General features: G+C 33.9%; 1 protein-coding gene across 1 annotated transcript in view; it reads left to right on the plus strand.

Moving 5' to 3' along the window:
• LOC108903170 (rabphilin-3A) overlaps positions 1–22367 on the plus strand; it is a 79179-nt gene that overhangs the window by 8901 nt on the left and 47911 nt on the right. Inside the window, exons 4-6 of the mRNA XM_023454114.1 lie at positions 7502–7743; positions 16843–16891; positions 16949–17079. Of these exons, the coding sequence (XP_023309882.1) occupies positions 7502–7743; positions 16843–16891; positions 16949–17079 (422 nt within the window). The remainder of the gene's footprint in view (positions 1–7501; positions 7744–16842; positions 16892–16948; positions 17080–22367) is intronic.

Consider the following 22367-nt stretch of genomic DNA (forward strand, 5'->3'; position numbering starts at 1 on the left):
TGGTGAGTGGAAAATTTAAGTATACAACATTATTGCAACTCATAAAATGGAGTCATATTCAAACACGGAAATGGCAGATATGCACTTTATGTACGGCCGTGCGGCTGGAAATGCATCAGAAGCGAGGCGTCTGTATGCGGCAGCATGCCCGAATAGAAGACTTCCTACTCGACAGGTATTTCAGAGGATCCATCAACGTTTAAGAGAAATTGGTTCATTCCAACCAAGAGTAACTGATCGTGGCAGAGACAGATTTGTAAGAACAGCGGTGATGGAAGAAAATGTATTGAGAGCTGTGCAGGACAATCCAAGAGTTAGTGTAAGAAGTGTCGCACGTATGCATAACATAAGTTTTTCCGTAGTTTGGCGAATTCTTTGCGAACAACTACTTCATCTTTTTCATATCCAGCCTGTTCAAGCTTTAAATCCGAATAACTACGAACCACGTCGGCAGTTCTGCCAATGGTTTTTGCGAAAATCGAGGCGGATTCCGAATTTTGCATCTCTTATTTTGTTTACGGATGAGGCAAGCTTTAGTAAAGATAGTTATGTCAATTTTCATAACGCTCATGAATGGGCTGATGAAAACCCACACAGCATATTTCAGTTCAGACATCAGATTCGGTTTTCCGTCAACATTTGGGCAGGCATTTTAGACGATCGGCTAATCGGACCGTTTGTGTTGCCTAATCGATTGAATGAATCGAGGATTATTACAATTTTTTAGTTAACGACTTGCCGGGACTTTTGGAAGATGTCCCTTTGATTCAACGCCAAAGCATATGGTTTAGGCAGGACGGCGTGCCACCTCATTACCTACATAATGTAAGACAACACTTAAATGAATTGTATGGAGAAAATGGATAGGCCGAGGAGGTCCTGTTCCCTGGCCTCCACGTTCCCCTGACCTTAACCCCCTGGACTAATTTTTGTGGGGTCAACTTAAGGCAAAGGTTTATAAAATTCCAAATGAGACCATTCAGCAACTACGGGAGGAAATTGAAACCGCGTGCATGGAAATAAGGCAAACACCTAGAATTTTCCAAAGAGTTCGCAAATCATTAAAGCGTCGAGCTAGATTACGCATCGAAATGCAAGGTGGTCACTTCGAGCAGTTCTTGTAATGTAACTTATTATTACTAATTATTTTCTATTTCACATTTAGCTATTGTCTGCAGTAGTAATTAGTTCTTTAATTAGTAAGTGTAACTCTAAATTTATATAGTCTTAGTTTATGTCCTAATTTATTTATTAAATGATCGGATCCCTCATAACTGCAATTTATTTGAAAAAAAAAAATAGTTTTGTTTGAGCCCTTTTAAGGGCATATAACTTCCTAAGGGTGCGTTTTAGGGCACATATTAATAGGAACTGTTTGGCTTATTTTAATGAGTTATAAACGCAGCAGAAGTTTGAAATCCTATTTTAGAAACACCCTGTATATCAATTGATCACGAAAGGATGTTTCACCATCCGCAGATCCGACAAATTTTGGTCAAGTCTGTGGACTGACTTGACAATTGAACAGGTATTGATGCGTTCAATGAAGAGCCAGGGTGGCCTAACCCATGGCACAAATTTGATGCTCTTAAAAAACGTATAGAATAGCTTTCGCCGAAAAATGCATGGATTAGGAGATATAGAGCAGAATCTGAAACAAGACCAAAAATTTCGCGGATTTTGGTGTGTAAAAATTTTTCCACAACTTTTTGAGAGTTGCAAACTTGGGTATATATAGCCCTAATGGGTCCAAACAACATACTAAAAAATCAGAGATACATCATGTTTTGCGAATTTATTGTCGATTTTGACCGGCCTACTATCAATTAGACATTTTTTAAGATGACACTGGGTTTTGTACAGGGTGAGTCAACGCTATGGCAAAGTTAATTTATCGCTAGAATATAATTGAGGCAAAATATTTCAAAATATGTTCGGGTGGGGGGCAAGAAATGCACATTTTAGATTCGTTTTCGGAGGGTTGATCAAAGTTGTATTTTTTTAATGGAACACCCTGTATTTGAGTGAATATTTATATTTTTAATTGATTAATCCAAAAAAAAAATATAAAAATTACAAAATAGTCAAAGGCGTACATTTTTTGTCAAAAATATTCGTTAAGGTACCGCTCGGGACGCCACTGAACAAATCTAATCAAGTTAGTGTTAAATTATCCCTTTAACACTACAAATAACACTGCCAAATTACAACAAAATTGTGTAACAAAAGTTTAACATTCTGTATCTTGAAAACGAAGCATCTGCGGACCAATGTTTATATGAACTGTTTGTCTTAACATCACTCAAATAATCTTCTGTTGAAATTACTGTACATACTTAATTAACACCCTGTATAATGTAGCTTGTTTAACAATGATTGCTGCTGACATTAGAGTAACCCGATGTGCACCACGAGAAGATTGTCAAGTCGGATTTTGCACATCATTTTGCCTTGACAAGGACAGTTTGTTCGCTTGTATGTGCGTAGGTGCATGTGCGTATGTATTTTCAATAAACACACAAATGCCATAAATTTTTTTAATACACATGAATTTTTCAAAAAGAAATAAATATTCTTATCTTAATATGAACGATTTTTATTTATATGGTTTTAAATTACTTCTTACATTTCTTTTCTATTTCTATTTATATTCTATTNTTGCCCAGAGCCCGTCTGACCACACTGGGAGATGTGCAGAAGGGCTCCGGGCCAATGAACTCTGTCTCGGATCCCTTCCTAGCAAGTTCATCCGCTTTCTCATTTCCACAAATGCCTTTGTGCCCTGGCACCCAACACAGTCTGACTGTATTGTTGGTGGCCAGTTCAGTCAGCACTTGTAAACAATCCCACACCAGGGGCTTAAGATTAACAGTTTTCCAAATACGGCGAGTATTAATATTGGGGAGTTTCGAATCCAATTTTCGCGCACTAGCTGGAAAACACCTCAAGAAAACGAAATAGTGTTACGCAATAAACACTCGGACACGGTCCAATTCCAGATACCAACTGAATTGCGTAATGCTGGGCAACTTAGTACCTCGCGTTATCCGCCGCGCCATTGTCGTCACATTGCTCGATATGAATTTTATCGAATTTTAAATTTATTACAAATTATTTTTTAGAATTAAGCATAAAGAAGTTCAAAAAGTGATAAACATTGTATTTTATGGTATTCTATGTTTGCAGTTATGTCAATATTCCATAATTACATAAAGTTAGAGATTTAGATTTTTTTTCGCGTAAATGGTCGAGTTTAGGACCCCCGTTTATTTGATTGTATTCTATCGTCTGTTAAAACTTCTAACACCCTGTATATCAGGTGTCTGCGCCCATGGTTGAATGGATTATGGAACAACAGCGAGTGGATAGTGATTTTTCAAACAAAATCTTCTTCAGCGATGAGGCTCAATTTCATCTTGATGGCTTCGTTAATTGACAAAATTGTCGCATTTTTGTGGTTCAGGAAATTCGCCAGTGATTGTTGAGAAACAAATGCATCCATAACGTGTCACTGTTTGGTGCGGATTTTGGGTTGGAGGCATCAGCACATCATTCTTCTTCGAAAATGCGGCTGGTCAGGTAATAACAGTGAATGGTGCTCGTTATCGCGACATAATAATCCAGTTTTTTTGTGCCTAAATTGCAAGATATGGATGCAGGCGACATGTGTGTTTGGAAGTCTAAGATTTATGCCAACAATCCCAAGACCACCCACGCCTTGAAGAAGGAAAATAAGCACCGTATCAACGAAATTTAGCCGCATTTATGCAAAACGGTCATTTTTTTTTATTAAAAGCCTGTGTTTTCTACCAAAATTACTTCTTTCGTGAATTCTAGGACACCTCTTACATATTCGATTTAATTTGCATCTAGAATACACTTCTTTATACTACTGGAGCGGATGTCAAGGGTATATTGAAAACAGTTATAATTCAAACACACAGCTATTGGTAAAATGTGAATGTAACACCTAAAAACTTGAATTTGATATATTTTGTCAAAAATATGGCTTCAATTTTATATGAATAATTAAATACAGGTAACATTGGTCTGTTTAGAAAACATATAAAAACATTTTTCGATAATAAGTGGTAAGAAGAAGCTTTATACTATGAGTTAATCTTTATTAGAACAGATTGCAATTCCAAACTGTCATCGACGTTTTCGAAATTTCTTAGAATTAGCCGTCAGCTTACATCAATCTAATGTTGTTAGTATTTAGGCTGATGTCATTTATAAGTGAATTAAACAAGAGGCCTCAACAGACGTGGTTCTATGGTACTGATCATTTACTGTCTTGATAAGACTGGAAAATAAGTAAAATTTAGTGTCTAGCTGTGGAAAAATAATTTTTGTAATAACAAAACAGGATTAGATTTATCAGAAACTTTTTTAATGTCGGTGAGTCATTAATAATGGTACATAGCTTAATGGCAGATTGTTAACGTCAAAATATAATGGTTGAGCCAAACTTGCCTTAATCAATTTTTGCTCCGTTTCGTTCTACAGGGTGTTAAAGTTGAAAAAATATTTTCGATTTTTTCCTATATTTTAAGCAAGTATGGATTGGACACGGTAGCGAAGTACCTTGGCCTGCACGTATCCCTGATTTAAATCCGCTGGGTTTTTCTTTTGGGGCTATCTTAAATTTCTACAAATACATTATTAATAGTCAAGAACAACTGTGGATAAATATGCAAAGAATCTGTTCATATTATCAAACATAGAACTTTATTTAACATCAGACACAATTTAAATAAATACATTGAAGTCGCTGGTGGTTGCTTTGAAAATTTTTTGTGATCAATAATTTGTTAAAATATGCATAAAAAAATTTCAGTTGCTGTAATGTTTGTTTTAATTCTTAATTCAGGCTTGATATCTTATAACCTTCTAATTTTCTAATTTAATTCCCGCCGAATCTCAAAACCCTAAAACGTCTGTATCACGAAAGCGGTTGAGTTTATCGATTTGTAACAAGTATACCTTTTTTTATTTAGAATTGAACCTAGTTCAATAATGTCTAGTTAAATAATTCAAAATTGTAATATACAAAAAATTGACTATATTTTTACATTGATACAGTATAAGTAGCACCCCCTAGACGTGACCCCAACACTGTTTGCATATTCGTATTTGTCACCTCAAAAAATGAAAAACTACGAAACTATTGGTCCATACATACTGAAAATATAGCAAAAAATCGAAAATATTTTTTCAACTTTAACACTGTTGAACGAAAAGGAGCAACAATTGACTAAGGCATGTTTGGTTCAATCGCTATATTTTGATGTTAACAATCTGCCATTAAGCTGTGTACCATTATTAATGACTCACCCTGTATATCAACCTGACCTTTCCTTACAAGATTTTCGAAATATTCTAATCTATAGCAGATTTACTGTCTTCAAAAAATGTTGCTTTGAAGAAATTAAGGACCGGCTAAGAATCTTCTGTATAAGTTTAAATATCTTTTGCACACCTACATTTTTGGCATAGAACAACATTGAACAACATTTGTTAGGATTTTTCAGAAAAAATCTTTGAATTTATTTGAAGTAAAAATTAACTAGGTTATTGAATTATATTGGTCATAAACAGATTATTGTAATGAATAAATGCTGATTGAAAGAAATTAGCGAAAGTATTTAAGATTATTTAATACATTTCCGTGTTTTATTGGGCTATGTAATAATCGAAACAATTTTTTTTTATTAGCTAAGGCCAAAACTGACTGGACTTCGATTGTAGCTGTTGTCAAGTGGATGTAATTGCTCACACTCATAAATCTGACTAGACCATCTTAAGAAAACAATAAATGAAAATTAGCAAAAGTATATATGAAACTTACCACCCTGTCTCTCTGTAATGTCCTTACTTACATATTAAGGAGAAAATAATAACACGGCAAGTAAATTTATTAACATACTCCATTGACATTTTTCCAATGTACAACAGGTAACTAACAGTTTCAAACACATAAAGTTTGTGTACTTACGTTCATAATCTTTTCTTATTTCTGTTCAGAGAATCACGCGTACAGTTTTGTCAGTAAAATATTCCAACGCCTTGTATATCGAAGGAGAATTTTTGTGTTCACACAAAGCGGTCAGAATAACTATTCAAAGTTTAATAACGTGTTTGATGCTTATAAAGTAATAATATCTTCTACTATCCTCTTAAGATATTCCTAAATCTTGTTTCTTAAATAATGTTTATGTTTCATAATTAATAATGCATCGAACATAAACTTCAGTTTAGATAGGACCAGCGTTCAAGCTCGTTCAACCGTAATGTTAAAATTGTTGTAAATTAGGTGATAAATATTTCATAAGGTACACAAAACCCTTCATTTACCTCACATACGTATTTGTTCATGCAAAATATTATACAGAGTGTCCCAAAAGTATGGAAACAGCACAATAACTTTCGAAAAATGCATTTTGAGGAAAAATGATTCAGACAAAAGATTTAGGATTTTTCCCTGGCTATTCAATGGTGACTAGATTTAACTTTGACCTTGACTTTCAAGGTTATTTCAAGGTCAAGTTAATTTTTTCAAGTGGGATGCCCTACTTTTGACCCCGGAAATGAAAAGAGCGGCAAATTTTACGTTCAGATATGTCCTTGACCATTTTCCGAATTTGACCTCTGATGGTTATTAAAGGTCAAATCAAGGTCACGCATGGTTTGGCGCGCTGTCTTGAAAACAACGGGTTGCAAAAAAAATGACCATAACTAACGTTGTAGGATTTTTACCTGGCTATCTGACGGTGACCCTTGATTTGACCGTGACCTTCACCTTCAAAAACCGCACTATATCAATTTTGGCAAAAATCGGTTGATTTTTGAAATCGTGTCCGCCATCTTGTATCCGCCATCTTGGACTAAAATTCCTCAAAAACAGATTTCAGATTCGTCGTCAGCGACCCCAAAAACCCCCCTATACCAAATTTGGCGTAAATCGGTTAATTTTTTATAATCGCGTCCGCCATCTTGGAAAATGGTCAAGGACATATCTGAACGTAAAATTTTCCGCTCTTTTCATTTTTGGGGTCAAAAGTAGGACAACCCAATTGAAAAAATTAACTTGACCTTGAAATAACCTTGAAGGTCAAGGTCAAGGTCAAATTTAGTGTCAAATCAAACCTTTGAATAGCCAGGGAAAAATCCTAAATCGTTTGTCTGAATCATTTTTCCTCAAAATGCATATTTCGAAAGTTATTGTGCTGTTTTTATACTTTTGGGACACGTATGTATAAGCTTAATCTATCTTTAAATATAACGAGAATAAAAAAATTGCTCCTTGTTTTTATAAATCATTTATGGGAAATCCGATCCGTACAAAAGTTGTGTACACTGAAAGAAACGAACAAAATTTAGGGGGTAATAGAATGTTAAAAAATCTTTGGTTGTTGAGATACAGAGCTATGTGAAAGTATAGAGGCATATCGACTTACCGAGAGTTTCACTAAAACGAATTTGCTTGTTTTTTTTGCAGTAATTCCAAGGAAAATTGGTTGTGCATGATATGCGCCGAGACTAGGGAGATATGGAAAAAGTCTGGCGCTTGGTTTTTTAAGAGCATCCCCAAATATATTTTACCAGTAGAAACGCGTTTCGTGCGTAACAGGAGCGTCAGGATGTCCAGGAAGCACAGGGACGAGGATAGCAGTTCCGACGAGGAGAAAAGGGTGTGGAACAAGGTTCAACGAAGAAATTCCAGTACGGAAAGTACACACGGTAATTTTAGATCATTTCTGAAAGTTGGAACTTACTGTAGGGAAGCAGAAGCTTAGATAGCAATTTTAAAAATAATTTAATGTACTCTTGCGTCGAAAGTATTGGTTAAACTATTTTTGCTTAGTGGTTTTAAGGTACCTTCCTTGTTGTTCTCGCGCTAGGCTCCGTGGGGGCGAACCAGCTATTAGAACTTCTAGATCTACCCTTATATTCATTTCGGTCGCTGCGGACAGAACAGCTGCTCATGTAATTGTAATCCTCTGAGACGTTCCGTAGTAGCCTCTGCGACTGGTCCCATCCAATGCTTTCAAACGTTTCGCCGTTCTTCACTACTGGCATATTTAGTGGTGACCCTGCAAATGCTTCGCCCCAAGCTTTATTGATGCTTTTTAAAAAGTTATACATAGGCGGGCAATGCAATGGCGATACGAATTCTTAAGTGTTGGTCGAGTATACACTCTGGCCAGGTCTCTACGCGCTGGTTAAATAACTGCGGGAACCCTGGATTGGTATTGGCAGACTGGCTGGGTGAATTCCGTTAGGCGGCCTGTTGTACGATCCGGTTTAGTTCCAGAATCTTTTGAACGGCGGCAATCTTCTCATCTGGGTGATTCGGTGGGTGAAATTTAGATAGAAACTTCGATAAAAATTTCGAAACATCAGTGATTTTTATATTCTTCTTCTTCGTGGTTTCTAGACGCGTAGCACTCGATCGCGCGCTTGTCTGCATCGTCGTGGATGTCTCTAGGACGACCTTGGTGATAGTCGCGACGTCTGCAGAGTCTCGTAAGAATTTTTGGAAAGATCCGTAAAAAGTTTAGTTTAAAGGCTTCTCTTGCTGAAATATTGTGGCTATTCGAAACATAGGCGAATTTTTTAAACGAAAAAGCGAAAATAAAAATGTGGAACTCTGTTTAATTAAATATTTTTAGACGTTCTTTGATTGGCTTTCTGTTTATTTGGGCACCAACTTTTTCCTAAAAAAAAAACTCTCTAATAGGTAAATTACACAAGGGAAACTTGATTCGGGTTGCATGCAATATTGAAAGTATTCCTTTTAGTTTCTAGTACATTTCGATATAGTCCCATAATTATCCCGAAATTGTCTCAATTATAAGGAAGCAATGAAAGTCTAATTATGTTATATAATATTCATATCTCACTGTCGTTTTCTCGTATAAATATATTATTGGACTAAAAATATACGCACCAGAAAACAGGGGTTGTTTAGTGTAGTTTGTGGTTGTGTGAAATAAGGTGCATTTGAAAGTAAGTTTCTTATTAAAATTTTCTAGTTACGGGGTGGCACAAAGCATTTAAATGAGAGTAGCAACAGTCACTGTTGCTACTGAAGCTAGTTAATTACATATATGGTTTCGGACTATTTTTTAAAATTATACAAACGTTATTTTCTTCAAAAATATCAACCGAAATGAGAGTTCAAATTTACATAATTTGATGAAGGAATAAAAAATACAGGGTGCTTCTTTCAAAATAAATCAACAACATAAATTTTAAGTAATAAAATATCAATGAACCATAAGTAAGTGTAAGTAATAAGCCATTAGAAGTCGTTAACTTTTTTTCAGGCCGAGGATTTTGAAATTTGGTTTAGGGGCTTAGCTGATGATTCTAAACAACTTTTCTTAATAAATTTTTGTCGCATTTGCCACATAAAAAATGCACTTTACAGAAAAATAGGTTTTTTGAAAATTTCCAACACGTCTGATTTTTCAAAACTGAAATTATTTTGGAAATTAGTCTTTAACCAAGTAGGGCTGAACCCGAAAATTATTATTAGTTTAAGAAAATTTCTGTTTCCCAAAATTAGTTTCCCCAAAGACAAATAAAACTGCAATCGCCTTGCTTCGTCACTTTCCTCCAAAGTGCGGCAAAATTTGGCTTTATACGGATAAATGCCTATTTGCTTTAAAAATCCTTTGTAAATGTGTTTTACTTATGTTTGTATTTACACTTCGTTTTCTTAGTTTAGTAGTAACATTTTGAGATCTGCATCTACTGAATTTAAAACAACTAAAGTACCTGCATCAGTTTGTTCGCTTTCTTCTTCCTGTTGTAAAACTATCTTGATTAATCGCTAAGCAGTACTTTTGTTAATTGCAGTATTTGGATATTTTTCACTAAATAAAGTAATACCTAACCATATTTATCAAGCTCCATAACACTGAGTCAAGTAATTTTTTTCCTCTAATGTTAACATTGTGTTTAAGAAACAGTTTAAGTTTAATAAAGTAGTGTTTGAATGTAAAGTGTGACAGATTAAAATTGTTATGGATACAATTTTGTTTTTGGCATAGCAGTCTCTTAAAAATGAAATGCTTTGATTTGGGATATCAAAGAAAATGTGCGAAATAATTTTTAAATTTGGGATACGGATCTAGATTTTGATTTCAAGTAACTTTTTTGAATAACTTTTTGACGTGTCTATTACTGAAAAGCTACTATCTTGGAAAAAAATGAAAATCATAGTTGTCCGAGGAATTTTGATTTTTGGTGTAGGGGTCTAGATGTTGATTCTAAACAACTTTTCTTAATAACTTTTTGTCGTATTTGCCATATAAAAGGTACTTTACAGAAATATACGTTTTCTGAAAATTTCCAACAAATCCAATTTTTTTAAATTGAAATTATTTCAGAAATTTGTATTTAACCAAGTAGTGTTGAATCCGATTTTTTTTACCTTTTACAAGACTCGTTTCATCTATCCGGCAACACACTGTATATATTTTTTACTTTGTGTTGTTTCGGAGTAAAGATCGTCCATAGGCTTTTTCACCTTATTACTTAAAAGGTCCCTTTAGATTGGTCTTTATTTATTTTTATTTTCAATTTGCAAAATCTTCTTGGATAATTTTGAAAAAAGAATTAACTTTTGTGTTTACCACTGTACTGCCCTTTTCAGATAAATGATTTTTAACCACTGTTATGTGTAAAATGCTACGTAAAAAATGTGTAAAATATATTTCTTTCGCATTAATGCTCAATTGTAAAAAAGTAAATATTTTAAACATTAGTGGGAAAAATGAATTGTTTATTCTGCGTACCTCAATATTCTGTGTATGTGGAAACTACCATATATTCTTGGGATCAAAATAAGAAATTAAACTTAACCATATCTAAAGTTGTTTCGTTTGATCGCTAGAGGGCATCCAAATTAGGAAATAAAAAATAACTCCAAACCGCTTTATTCTATTTAAATGGGTAGATATATCGGGTGTCCGGTAAATAATGGATAACCTTTTAATCATAGATGGGAGACCCTAAGGTCGTTCAGAAAATCGACTTTTGTCTTAGTTGTACTAAGACAAAAGTCGATTTTCTTCCCTTCGTTTTCAATTTTTCGTTTTTTTTTCGAAATTTCAGCCATAGGTTACTTTATTGGTTACTACGGCCACAAGAGCTCAATCCCCGGACATACTGTATATCTCCGTCAAAAGCTTCAAGAAATATATTTTCTCTCTATTTATTTGGATATTTTGCCATTTGTGAAAAAATATAATTCTGCAAAATGTCAGTCAAGGGCTATTTTTATGATTTTGCTCAACCAAAAATCTCACACTGACAAAAAAATACACACCACTATACACCACAACGCTCCATAGTACGGTTCAAAATAAGTCAATTTAACTAAACATGCCTTATAGATTATTGATTATATCCAAAAAACAGGGTTAAACGGAACTATGACGTTCAAGCAATTTTATTGCATGCATCGTTGAAAGAGTCTTTTTGGATGAAAAAAACGCGGAGTAATATTAAATTGGGTGCAAATTGGAAATAGGGGTGAAAATGCACCCCTTTCAGTTTTTTAATTATAGCTCGAAAACGAAGCAAAATTTCGCTATAGTTCATAGGGAAAATTATTTAGAGAATTGAATTTTCCATCGAAATAGCTTATTTAAAAAAATTAAAAGGAAAATTTTATGAAAAAATCGTTAATAAACAATCTGAAACTGATCTGATCTGACTTCGATTTTCTGATTTTTTTACTTTTTTGTCTCTAGTTTTTTTTTTTTGAGTAAAGATAGGTATAGGCATTGCTTCATAGAAAAAAAAGTAGATAAAATTTCCTTCAAAACAAGAGGTTGTAAAGTATTTTTAGATGAAAATTAACTGATACATGGCTGCTCACTTAGCCAATTTTTTGATTTTCGTCGCGTTTACCCTTATACGTTTTAATGATCATTTTTTGCAAAAAAGGAAGGAAATAAGGCGTTCAAGAATTTTCATCACTTGACTTGTTCGAAGGGTCATTAAAAATGAAAAAAACATGGGGTGCTATTAAATTAGAAGGTTGAAATTGAAGATAGGGGTGAATATGCACATTTGCAGTTTTTTAAATATAGCACTAAATCGAAATAAAATTTCGGAATAGTTCATAGGAAAAATTTTGTAGAGAATTGAATTTCTCATCGAAATGGTTTATTTAAAAAATGTAAAAGGAAAATTTTATGCAAAAAATCGTTAATAAACAATTTTAAAGATTTTTTGATTTTTTACTTTTTTAATACAATAATTTAGTAAAAATTTGAGAATTTAAGTACAATAAAGTTTATTAATAATGTATATACAGTGTGTCCACGGATGGAGTTGACAAAAGGAGAAACTCTTTTGTTTTTGACTTTATCGAAAAATGTCACTCTTTATAAAAAGTTGTGCTCCTCGAAAAAATGAGACTGCCATACGAACATCTTAGATTAGATATACAGGGTGCTCATAAATTAACAATACACGAAAATACTCAAGAGAGAAGTACCATTATTTATTATTTTATACAACATTTTTATATAACAAATCCGTTTATAACCTCAAATAATGTCCTAATACAAATTTTAAAATCAAAATGTCAATTTTTGAGGTGGGAAGTAGTAATATGTACATATTAGTGATGTAACGAATATCCGCATTCGCATTCGCCTTCGCGAATATTCGTTTGATTTATGATATTCGCATTCGCATTCGCAAATATCTATGAATATTTTGCGAATATGAACGTGAAAGAAAAATACATAATGTGAAAACAATATTAGGTTTGTTCAGCACCGCAAATCGTAAAATAAGTCCATATTTCACTAGAAGTTGATTTGCTCATGTTAAGAAATAACTAACAACAGTCTAACCTCACAATTCACAAACTCATCTGAGCCGGTAGCGAAAACAAAACAAAATTCCAATCATACAAAAATACCGTTGTACCAACTTAACACGTTAATTTCTTTAGCCTCTAGCGCCGCTGTCACCGAAAATATTAATTATTAATTTATTAATTAAATTGAATATTCGTATTCGCATTTGCATTCGCGAATGTCAACAACAGATGTTCGCATTCGCATTCGCATAAGTCCAAAAATTTATAATAACGGTGCAACAAGGTGTCAAAGTTGAAACAATAAATAACATTTTCTTTAATACCTTATGACCACTTCGAGCTAATTTCGTATCCGGGGTTTTCTTTGGAATGAGAAATTCCAATTTATCGACGATTTTGTTGTATCTTCTAGAAGGCGCCACAAGCGACCATTAGGACGCATTTAAACTTTTTTGTGCTACGGTGTATTTCACATTGGGCTGGAAAAATCTTTTCCTCCAACTTTTCTGCTTAAATACCTTGCTAACAAACAGGGTGAGTCAGAAATAATGGGTCAACACTAAACTGGAGATACTAGACACCAAAATTTATGTTTGAGCTCATCATGCATTATACGAATGTCGCTGGTTTAAGAAATACAGGGTGTTCAAAGTTTAAATTTCTGATATTTCTCAATAATATAGAAATTTTTGATAGCATGACTCTGAAAATTGGTAGTGTTGGGTTTTATGGTGTGAGAATTACGAATTTGAAGCTTATTTTGACGTTGCTCCTAGAGGGCGCTAGTTTCACCATATTATTTAGGTAAATCAGAACATATTTTTTTTATCTGTGCTTTAAAAAAGCTAAAAATGTAAAATTACGTTAAATTCTACATTAAAAATATACTCTTGTTTAGGTCGCCTAACTTTATCGGTTTCTGAGTTATTTGCATTTAAAAGTTTCAATGTATTTTGTGGTAATTTTTTTTCAGGCGCTGATATTGCTATTTCTTTTGTAAGTAGGATTGTGTAAAATTTCAAATTTTCATGTCAATAAATATTAACGTATTTTGCGTACGTGTGATTTATTATTCGTGCAAAATTATTAGCTAGTGATCAAAAAATGCCGTAACATAATAATTTTTTCAACAGTGAGATGCATGATATGATTTGTGTTTTTGTTCAGTCTAATTTTAATGAACATTTGGCGGACCGAAGATATGTGCAATTGTACCCAAATAGATTACCTAATTATAAACTATTCAGAAATCTATACAATCGCTTAGGCGGATCTGGATCTTTTCGACCAAAAAGTAACCATGGTTCTCCAAAATCTATCACAGTCAATGAAGAAGAGAAAATTTTACTACTCGTACGCGTCTGTTAAGTGCGGCAACGGGGGTAAGCCAATCGTCCATTTGTAGAATTTTGAAAAAAGAAATGCTCCATCCATGTCATTATACTCCGGTTCGGCAGTTATTGTCTCAAGATTTACCAGCTCGCCTAGAATTTGCTCAGTTTCTACAAAATATGCAAACGAAAAACCCAGATTTCCTCAATAAGATTTTATTTACTGATGAGGCGACATTTACTAGACGAGGAGTTTTCAATTGGAAGAACAGTCATTTGTGAGATTCCGCATGCTGTAAAAGAAAGAGATTTTCAGCATGAGTTCAAGCTGAATATTTGGTGTGGTTTAATTTCTGTTTTTTTTTTCATAGGACCTTTTGAATTGCCACCCAATCTAACTGGACCTCATTATTTAAATTTTCTTCAACATAATTTAAACGAGCTTCTAGATAATGTACCACTCGCTTTAAGAGAGAGTATGTGGTTTGTGCACGACGGAACACCACCACATTTTGCCTTGCCAGTACGCCAGTATTTAAATGAACTTTTTCCTCACTGGTGGATTGGCCGTATGAATGAATTTAGTTGGCCACCAAGAAGTCCAGACTTAAACCCTCTGGATGTGGTGTATCGTGAAGAAATTAATTCTGTTGAGGTGTTGCGGCAAAAAATAAAAATAACCGCGAATGCATTTAAGGACGCTCGATACACCTCTTACGGGGCGGGCGGTGCGGAGAGTATGCCTATGTTTATACACGGGAGTCTTGTTGCAGTACCAACCTTACATAAATTAATTTCAGCGAACTAAGTATGCTATTTAGAATGAAATTTATACAACACATATTAGCTTGCATATTTTTTTCGTGTTTAATACACGTCAGTTCACTTTTTATTTGAATAAAAGCGTCTATTTATTCATTACGAGCTTGTAAAATTATGGATGAAATCTGGCAACATTGCCATGGCGTGGTGGTAAAAGTTGGGTCAACTGTCATTACTGTCAACTTTGCGCGAATTCCGTAAACATGAATGAACAACCAAGGTACAAAGGAAAAGTAATGACTGAAAAGTAATATAAAATGAGTGTAAAACAGAATGTGGATTGATGAGAAAAAANGATCACAGTCGATGAAGAAGAGGAAATTTTAATTCGTGTTTCAGAAAACTCCGGTATGAGTACTCGTCGGTTAAGTGCGGCAACGGGGGTAAGCCAATCGTCCATTTGTAGAATTTTGAAAAAAGAAATGCTCCATCCATATCATTATACTCCGGTTCAGCAGTTATTGCCTCAAGATTTACCAGCTCGCCTACAATTTGCTCAGTTTGTACAAAATATGCAAATGGAAAACCCAGATTTCCTCAATAGGATTCTATTTACCGATGAGGCGACATTTACTAGACGGGGAGTTTTCAATTGGAAGAACAATCATTTGTGGGATTCCGAAAATCCGCATGCTGTAAAAGAAAAACATTTTCAGCATGAGTTTAAGGTGAATATTTGGTGTGGTTTAATTTCTGGTTTTTTCATAGGACCTTTTGAATTATCACCCAATCTAACTGGACCTCATTATTTAAACTTTCTTCAACATAATTTAAACGAGCTTCTAGATGATGTACCACTCGCTTTAAGAGAAAGTATGTGGTTTATGCACGACGGTGCGCCACCACATTTTGCCTTGCCGGTACGCCAGTATTTAAATGAACATTTTCCTCATCGGTGGATTGGCCGTGGGAGTGAATTTTGTTGGCCACCGAGAAGTCCAGACTTAAACCCTCTGGACTTCTCAGTATGGTCAAACTTGAAGGATGTGGTGTATCGGGAAGAAATTAATTCTGTTGAGGAGTTGCGGCAGAAAATACAAGTAGCCGCGAATGCATTTAAAAATAATAGGGACATTTTGTTTAATATTCAAAGACATTTAAGAGTGTATAATTAAATGTACTGAGGTAGGTGGTGGACACTTCCAGCATTTGATTTACGGTTTGTTATTATTACTATTATCAATAATTGTTATTGTTATTTTCATCTTTTGAGAATAAAAAATCACCACAAAATACATTGAAACTTTTCAATGCAAATTACTCAGAAACCGATAAAGTTAGGCGACTTAAACAAGAGTACATCTTTTATGTAGAATTGAATGTTTTTTTAGAATTTTAGCATAGCTCAACAGATAAAAAAAATATGTTCTGATTTATCTAAATAATACCGTGAAACTAGCGCCCTTTAGGAGCAACGTCAAAATAAGCTTCAAATTCGTAATTCTCACACCAAAAAACCCAACACTACCAATTTTCAGAGTCATGCTATCAAAATTTTCTGAATTATTTAGAAATATCAGAATAAAATTTAAACTTTGAACACCCTGTATTTCTTAAACCAGCGGCATTCGTATAATGCATGATGAGCTCAAACATAATATTTTGGTGTCTAGTATCTCCAGTTTAGTGTTGACCCATTCTTTCTGACTCACCCTGTATATGTCTAAGGCCAACCGGTTTTAACAAAAAGGCATTTAAATTTGTAAATGCATAAAAAATTGTTTAAAAGTTAATTTCAACTCCACTGATAAACGAAATTAGGAGCAACAGTTTCTTAGCAAGAAATATACCTTTAAAGGAAACAGTGTAATTACAATTTTAATTATTTTTATTTAGATATCCAGGATCAAGAGCCTCACCAAAACTTCCCAATGTCAAATTACAGGTAAGCCCCTAGTAGATATTCCCGAGAATACTCTCCTTTCCTACTTGTTTATTTCAGCCGGCAGACGAGTTCCAATGAGTCGCAGATGTCCAAGGACGTGGAACCGTTAAAAAACTACATGAGCACCGTCACGTTGAGCGAAATAAGGAGTTGGGACGACTCGGGAACCGAGGCGAAAGGGGAAACTGGTAAGGCAACAGCCGCTTTTTATGCTATTTATTTGCCAGTTGTAATTACTGTTTAATTACTCCCAGCGATTATGAAATCCGTTCGATGTGCTATGCGGTACAGAAAGAGTGTATTGCAAAGAAAAAAGAGAAATCCCTTTGCACGCGAGATCGAAAATGTTTTATTTGCGACGTACAGGGCGATAGAAATCACGTATAACTCCAGGTCCACACTAACGCGAACAACGCAATGTTCGCTAACAATGTTTACGAACAATGTTAACATAGTTTCAATTTTTACTAACATTTATAGACTATTTTTTAACGTATTGGCACTGTTCGTTAATGAGTCTCCACGCTAACGAAAACAATGTTAACTAACTGTGTTCGCCAACAATGTTCACGAACTACGTCAGCAAAGTTTGAATTTTCACAGTCATCGTATTAACATTTAACAGACTGACGAGAAAAATATTAACTAACTCTGTACGCAAACAATGTTTATGAACAATGATAATGAAATTTAATTCTTTCTCGAACATTCATAATAACATTTACAATTTAATAACACTGTTCGCCAACAAAATTCTACTACTCACATTCGCACTAACACACGCCTCCTAATTCGCTAACAAAATCTAGAGTACTAGAGTACTCTAGAACTCTAATTCTCCACACTGAATAGAACAATGTTTAACTAATTGTTCGTGAACAATGCTTACGAACAGTATTTATGAACAATGTTGGCAAAGTTGAAATTTTTACTTTCATATTCATATCATTTTTTGCAACCCAATAACACTGTTTGCCAATAAAATGCAGACTACTTTGCGTCCACAATAACAAGGATAATGTTAATAACTGTTCGTAAAAGTTTTGACATAGGTAGTTGACCAACTATCGTGCATTTGCATCTTAACAGCCCTGTAGTTTGTAATTGTTATTACATTGTTCGCAAATATTGTTAGTGAACATATTTAGCCAACACTGTTCGCGTTAGTTTAGACGTGGCATAACGAAAACAATGTTAATTAACTTTGTTCGCTAACAGTGTTTAGAAACAATGTCTGCAAAGTTTCAATTTTCACTATAATCATACTGATATTTGCATCCTTATAGCACTGTTCGCAAAGAAAACTAAGATCACTCTACACCGACCAGAACAATATTAACTAATTCGGTTCGTTAATAGTGTTTATGAACAATGTTAGCAGACTACTTTGCGTCCACAACAACAAGGATAATGTTAAAAACTGTTCGCAAAAGTTTTGAAGGAGTTGACAAAGTTTGAATTTCCACAAGTGATCGTGCATTTGTAACCTAACAGCCCTGTAGTTTCCAATTGTTATTACATTGTTCGCAAATATTGTTAGTGAGCATAGTTAGCTAACACTGTTCGCGTCAGTGTAGACCTGACATAACGTCGATCCCCGCCAAATCCTGGCTAACTTTCCGAAAATTTTAGCTGATGGAAGTTGTCTCTGGGGAAAACGATGTTGGTATAAATACTTGGCAGCTTTAGCGTTCTTTCGGCACTCTCCATAAATTAAAATCATATCTAGTTTTTCTTGGTTACAGTAAATATTCCTGTTATTATTAGATATAGAGCAAAAATATAATACCACACATTTAATTTAATACTGGAGTGATTAGTAAATTTGTGAGAAGGTATTAACATCGGGTGCTTAAAAATTCACGTAAAATTTCAATTTAATTTAATTTAATAATATAAACTAAAAATTAATTAAAAACTTTAATAAAATAAGTAAATACATAATTTCCTACATAATATGCAAGATCATAAGAATAAGATAGACACACGTGTGGTGATATGACACCGAGAACGAATTTTAGTAAACCCCTTACGCTTGGATGAAACTGAATCGCGGTAGAGTTACTACGTGCTCACTTGCACCAAGGCTGAGTTTGTTCGGATTGTGTACGTTTATCGTTTACCTGCACGTGACAAGGGAAACATAAACAACTCTTTGACCTGTCAGATGGAGCTGCTTCCTCTTTCTAATCCGACATGTACCTATTGTTAAATTCAGCCTCCGTTTCGTGGAAGGTTGTTATGTGTAGTGGTAGTTGATATTTTTGCTGACAGCTGAGAGTACAATCATGTTCTTACCTTACCTACAAATTGTGTAACATTTATCGACAGGTCTAGAAATATTACGTCGGAACTTCTCCTTATTGTCTGAAGATATTTATTTGAATCACAGTTTTCGTCTTCTTTATTTATTGGATATTTTGCGAACAATTTTTTGGAAATAATGAAATGCGCGCAAAGGAGCAGTCAGGGGCATGTAACTAAATCATACTTTTTCACGCGAATCACTTCGTGATCACAGTTTATAGATAATCTAAAATAAGTAAAAGTTCTTTGCAAAAAGAGCAATGCATGCTTTGTGCCATGTACTCCATGTCCATTAGTTGACGCCTTCGAACGATGTGCGGAGGTTCTGGCTCTTCAACAGCTTTTTTCCAGGTTTAGCTATTTTCTGTTCTAATTGTCAAGCACTCATTTTGGTCACAAATTTTCCTTTCTACCGACTTTGTTCTTCATCCGACATTATATAGGTTAAAACAATCAGCTATGTGAGCGATTACATAGCAATCATAACATAATGTATACCACTGCCCACTTACAAATAATAAACCCACCATACTTGTGCGCTGTTGCCAAGTTTATGTTGCAACTTATTTTGCTTGATACAATCCACACTCTAAAACCAAAAAACAAGAATTTGTATTATCTGCCCTTATTTGAATTTGTCGAAACAAAATGTAGAGGCCATAGCTTTTTCACTACCATATAATTATAGCTAAAACTTCAAAAAAATTTGGTGATGACGGGATGGTGAGTAGTTTTCAAAATAAACTAAACTTATTTCTTATAGAGAATATCAAAGATGTCAGTATCTCAAATATTTATATTTCTTTTCATTTTCAATTGAAAATTTGTTAGAACTTCATATTAAAAAATAATACTTTTTGCCTGGATTTGTAGTTTCTATGGAAAGAACAGATATTATAATAGCCACATACCGGATGTTAACTTTGTTCCTCAATATATTCATAATAAAAAATCTAAATAAAGTAGTAGTGCAAACATAACCTTACCAAATTTTAACTACATTACAATAAAACAGCAGCAAAACTTTAAGTTCTTACACATTGCACTAGAAATAATTCGTATATTGTGATTGCACTTACCGTTTTCCTACAAATTTTTAATAATTTTCCCTTGTCTTCTATAAAAACGTAAAAACAAACAACCAAAAAAAGGTAATTTATGGTTTTTTAGAAAATTGACGGCTAAATTAGAAATATTCACGAAATGACTAATGTTAAGCATGACTTTTACAGTTCGATATACCCAGAAGAACCCTGTGAAGTTGCAACTTAAAAATAAATTCGAAAAATTTTCGAAAAAATCTTTGAATATTTTCGATTTATTTTTTTTGAAAAACCTTCCGGACATTGAAGAAAACAAAATCCAATTGTTTCCCACACGATTCGGCTTTTTCGTCATGTGCTTCTGTTCATCAACTTTTAATTATATATAGTGTCCCCCTAAAGTCGTGCACAAATTCATTATTAGGTAAACAAAAGAAATTATTAAAAATTCCCGAAACAGGTCGATTTTTTAATTTAATTTACTATTTTCTCAAATAATAATTTAATATACAGGGTGACCTATGTTCGAGTAATGACGTCATCACAATTTTTTTAAAATGGAACACCCCATTTTTTTCCAATTTTCGGATTGCCCTAACTGAGCTGATTCCAAAAATATACCACAAGTTGCTTCTAATTGTTACAGGGTGGACAACAATACCCAAATTAATACTAAACGTACTAAAAATTGAATCAAATCACCAGAAACACCTGTTGTTCAAGTGGTGTTGTTCACCATGTTCAAATTGTTGACCATTTACTGCCAAACAATGGGCCAGACGGGAAGTAAATTCTTGCTGTACATTCCCAATGACTTCAGGCGGGATCGCTCGAACTACTTGCCGAATTCGTTCCTTCAGATCGTTAATACTGTTTGGTTTATTGACGTATATTTTGCTTTTTACATAACCCCAAAGAAAAAAGTCGAGCGGTGTTAAAGCTGGTGATCTAGCGGGCCGTTCCTTAGGTCCTCTTCTGCCAATCCACCGATGAGGAAACACGTCATCTGAATAGCGGCGAACAGCGCTGACATAGTAACTAATAAGGATGTAACTAATTTTTATAATGTTGTAGATTAATTGATTTTATATTGCTTTCAGATGAGTTATGTTATAGTGACCACGGGAATATTACAGTAGATGAAATTGCTGATCATGAGTTAATTTTTGTGACTATCAGTGGGGTGGGGATTTCTAATGTTTGTATGAATCCTATTACTTACCGGGATATAAAAAATGTCGATGCAGGCCAGCTTTACGATCATGTACAATCTATACCCTGGAATAATATTTTCGACTTAAATAATATCGATGATAAAGTGAGGTTTTTTAACGAAAATATTACTGTTTTAATGGACTTACATGCACCTCTAAAAACTCGAATTTTCAACAAAAGCTATAAACCTTGGATTACAGATGATATTAAAGAGTTGATAAAATTTAAAGATAAGGCATTAAATAAATTTAAAAAAACTAGAACTTCACATGACTGGCTAAATTTCAAATATTTAAAAAATTTTACTACTTCTACTATCAGACGTGAAAAAAAAGCTTTTTTATGTTTTTCGGAATCAAGTGCAACTAAGACTTGGAAAAAAATTAATTATTTAAATATTTGTAATAAAAAACCTAATATAGAAATACCACCTGAATTGTCTAATGCGAATTTAATAAATAATTATTTCGTAAGTTCGGCTGCAGCTAACAATAATACAAATAATCTTCACTATTATGACTCTGTTAAATCAGACATATCCTCAAAACTTAAATTCAGAGTTACTACTGAATGTGAAGTATTTAAGTATTTACTTAAGATTAAATCTAAAGCAATTGGTTGTGACGGAATACATATAGATTTCATTATTTTGTGCTGCCCTTTTCTTTTAAAATACATTTGTCACATAATAAATTATTGCTTGGAATTTTCAGTTTATCCCCATGCTTGGAAAATGTCAAATGTTATTCCTCTTCCAAAAAAAAACACACCTAGAGAACTAAAAGATTTAAGACCTATTTCTATTCTTCCTGCTTTATCTAAAATTTTAGAGTACATTGTAAAAGATCAAATTATGAATCATTTAACTATTAATAACATACTGCCTATTGAACAGTCTGGTTTTCGAGAGG

This window comes from Anoplophora glabripennis, unplaced genomic scaffold (genome assembly GCF_000390285.2).
Source record: "Anoplophora glabripennis isolate ALB-LARVAE unplaced genomic scaffold, Agla_2.0 scaffold138, whole genome shotgun sequence".
Classification (NCBI taxonomy): domain Eukaryota; kingdom Metazoa; phylum Arthropoda; class Insecta; order Coleoptera; family Cerambycidae; genus Anoplophora; species Anoplophora glabripennis.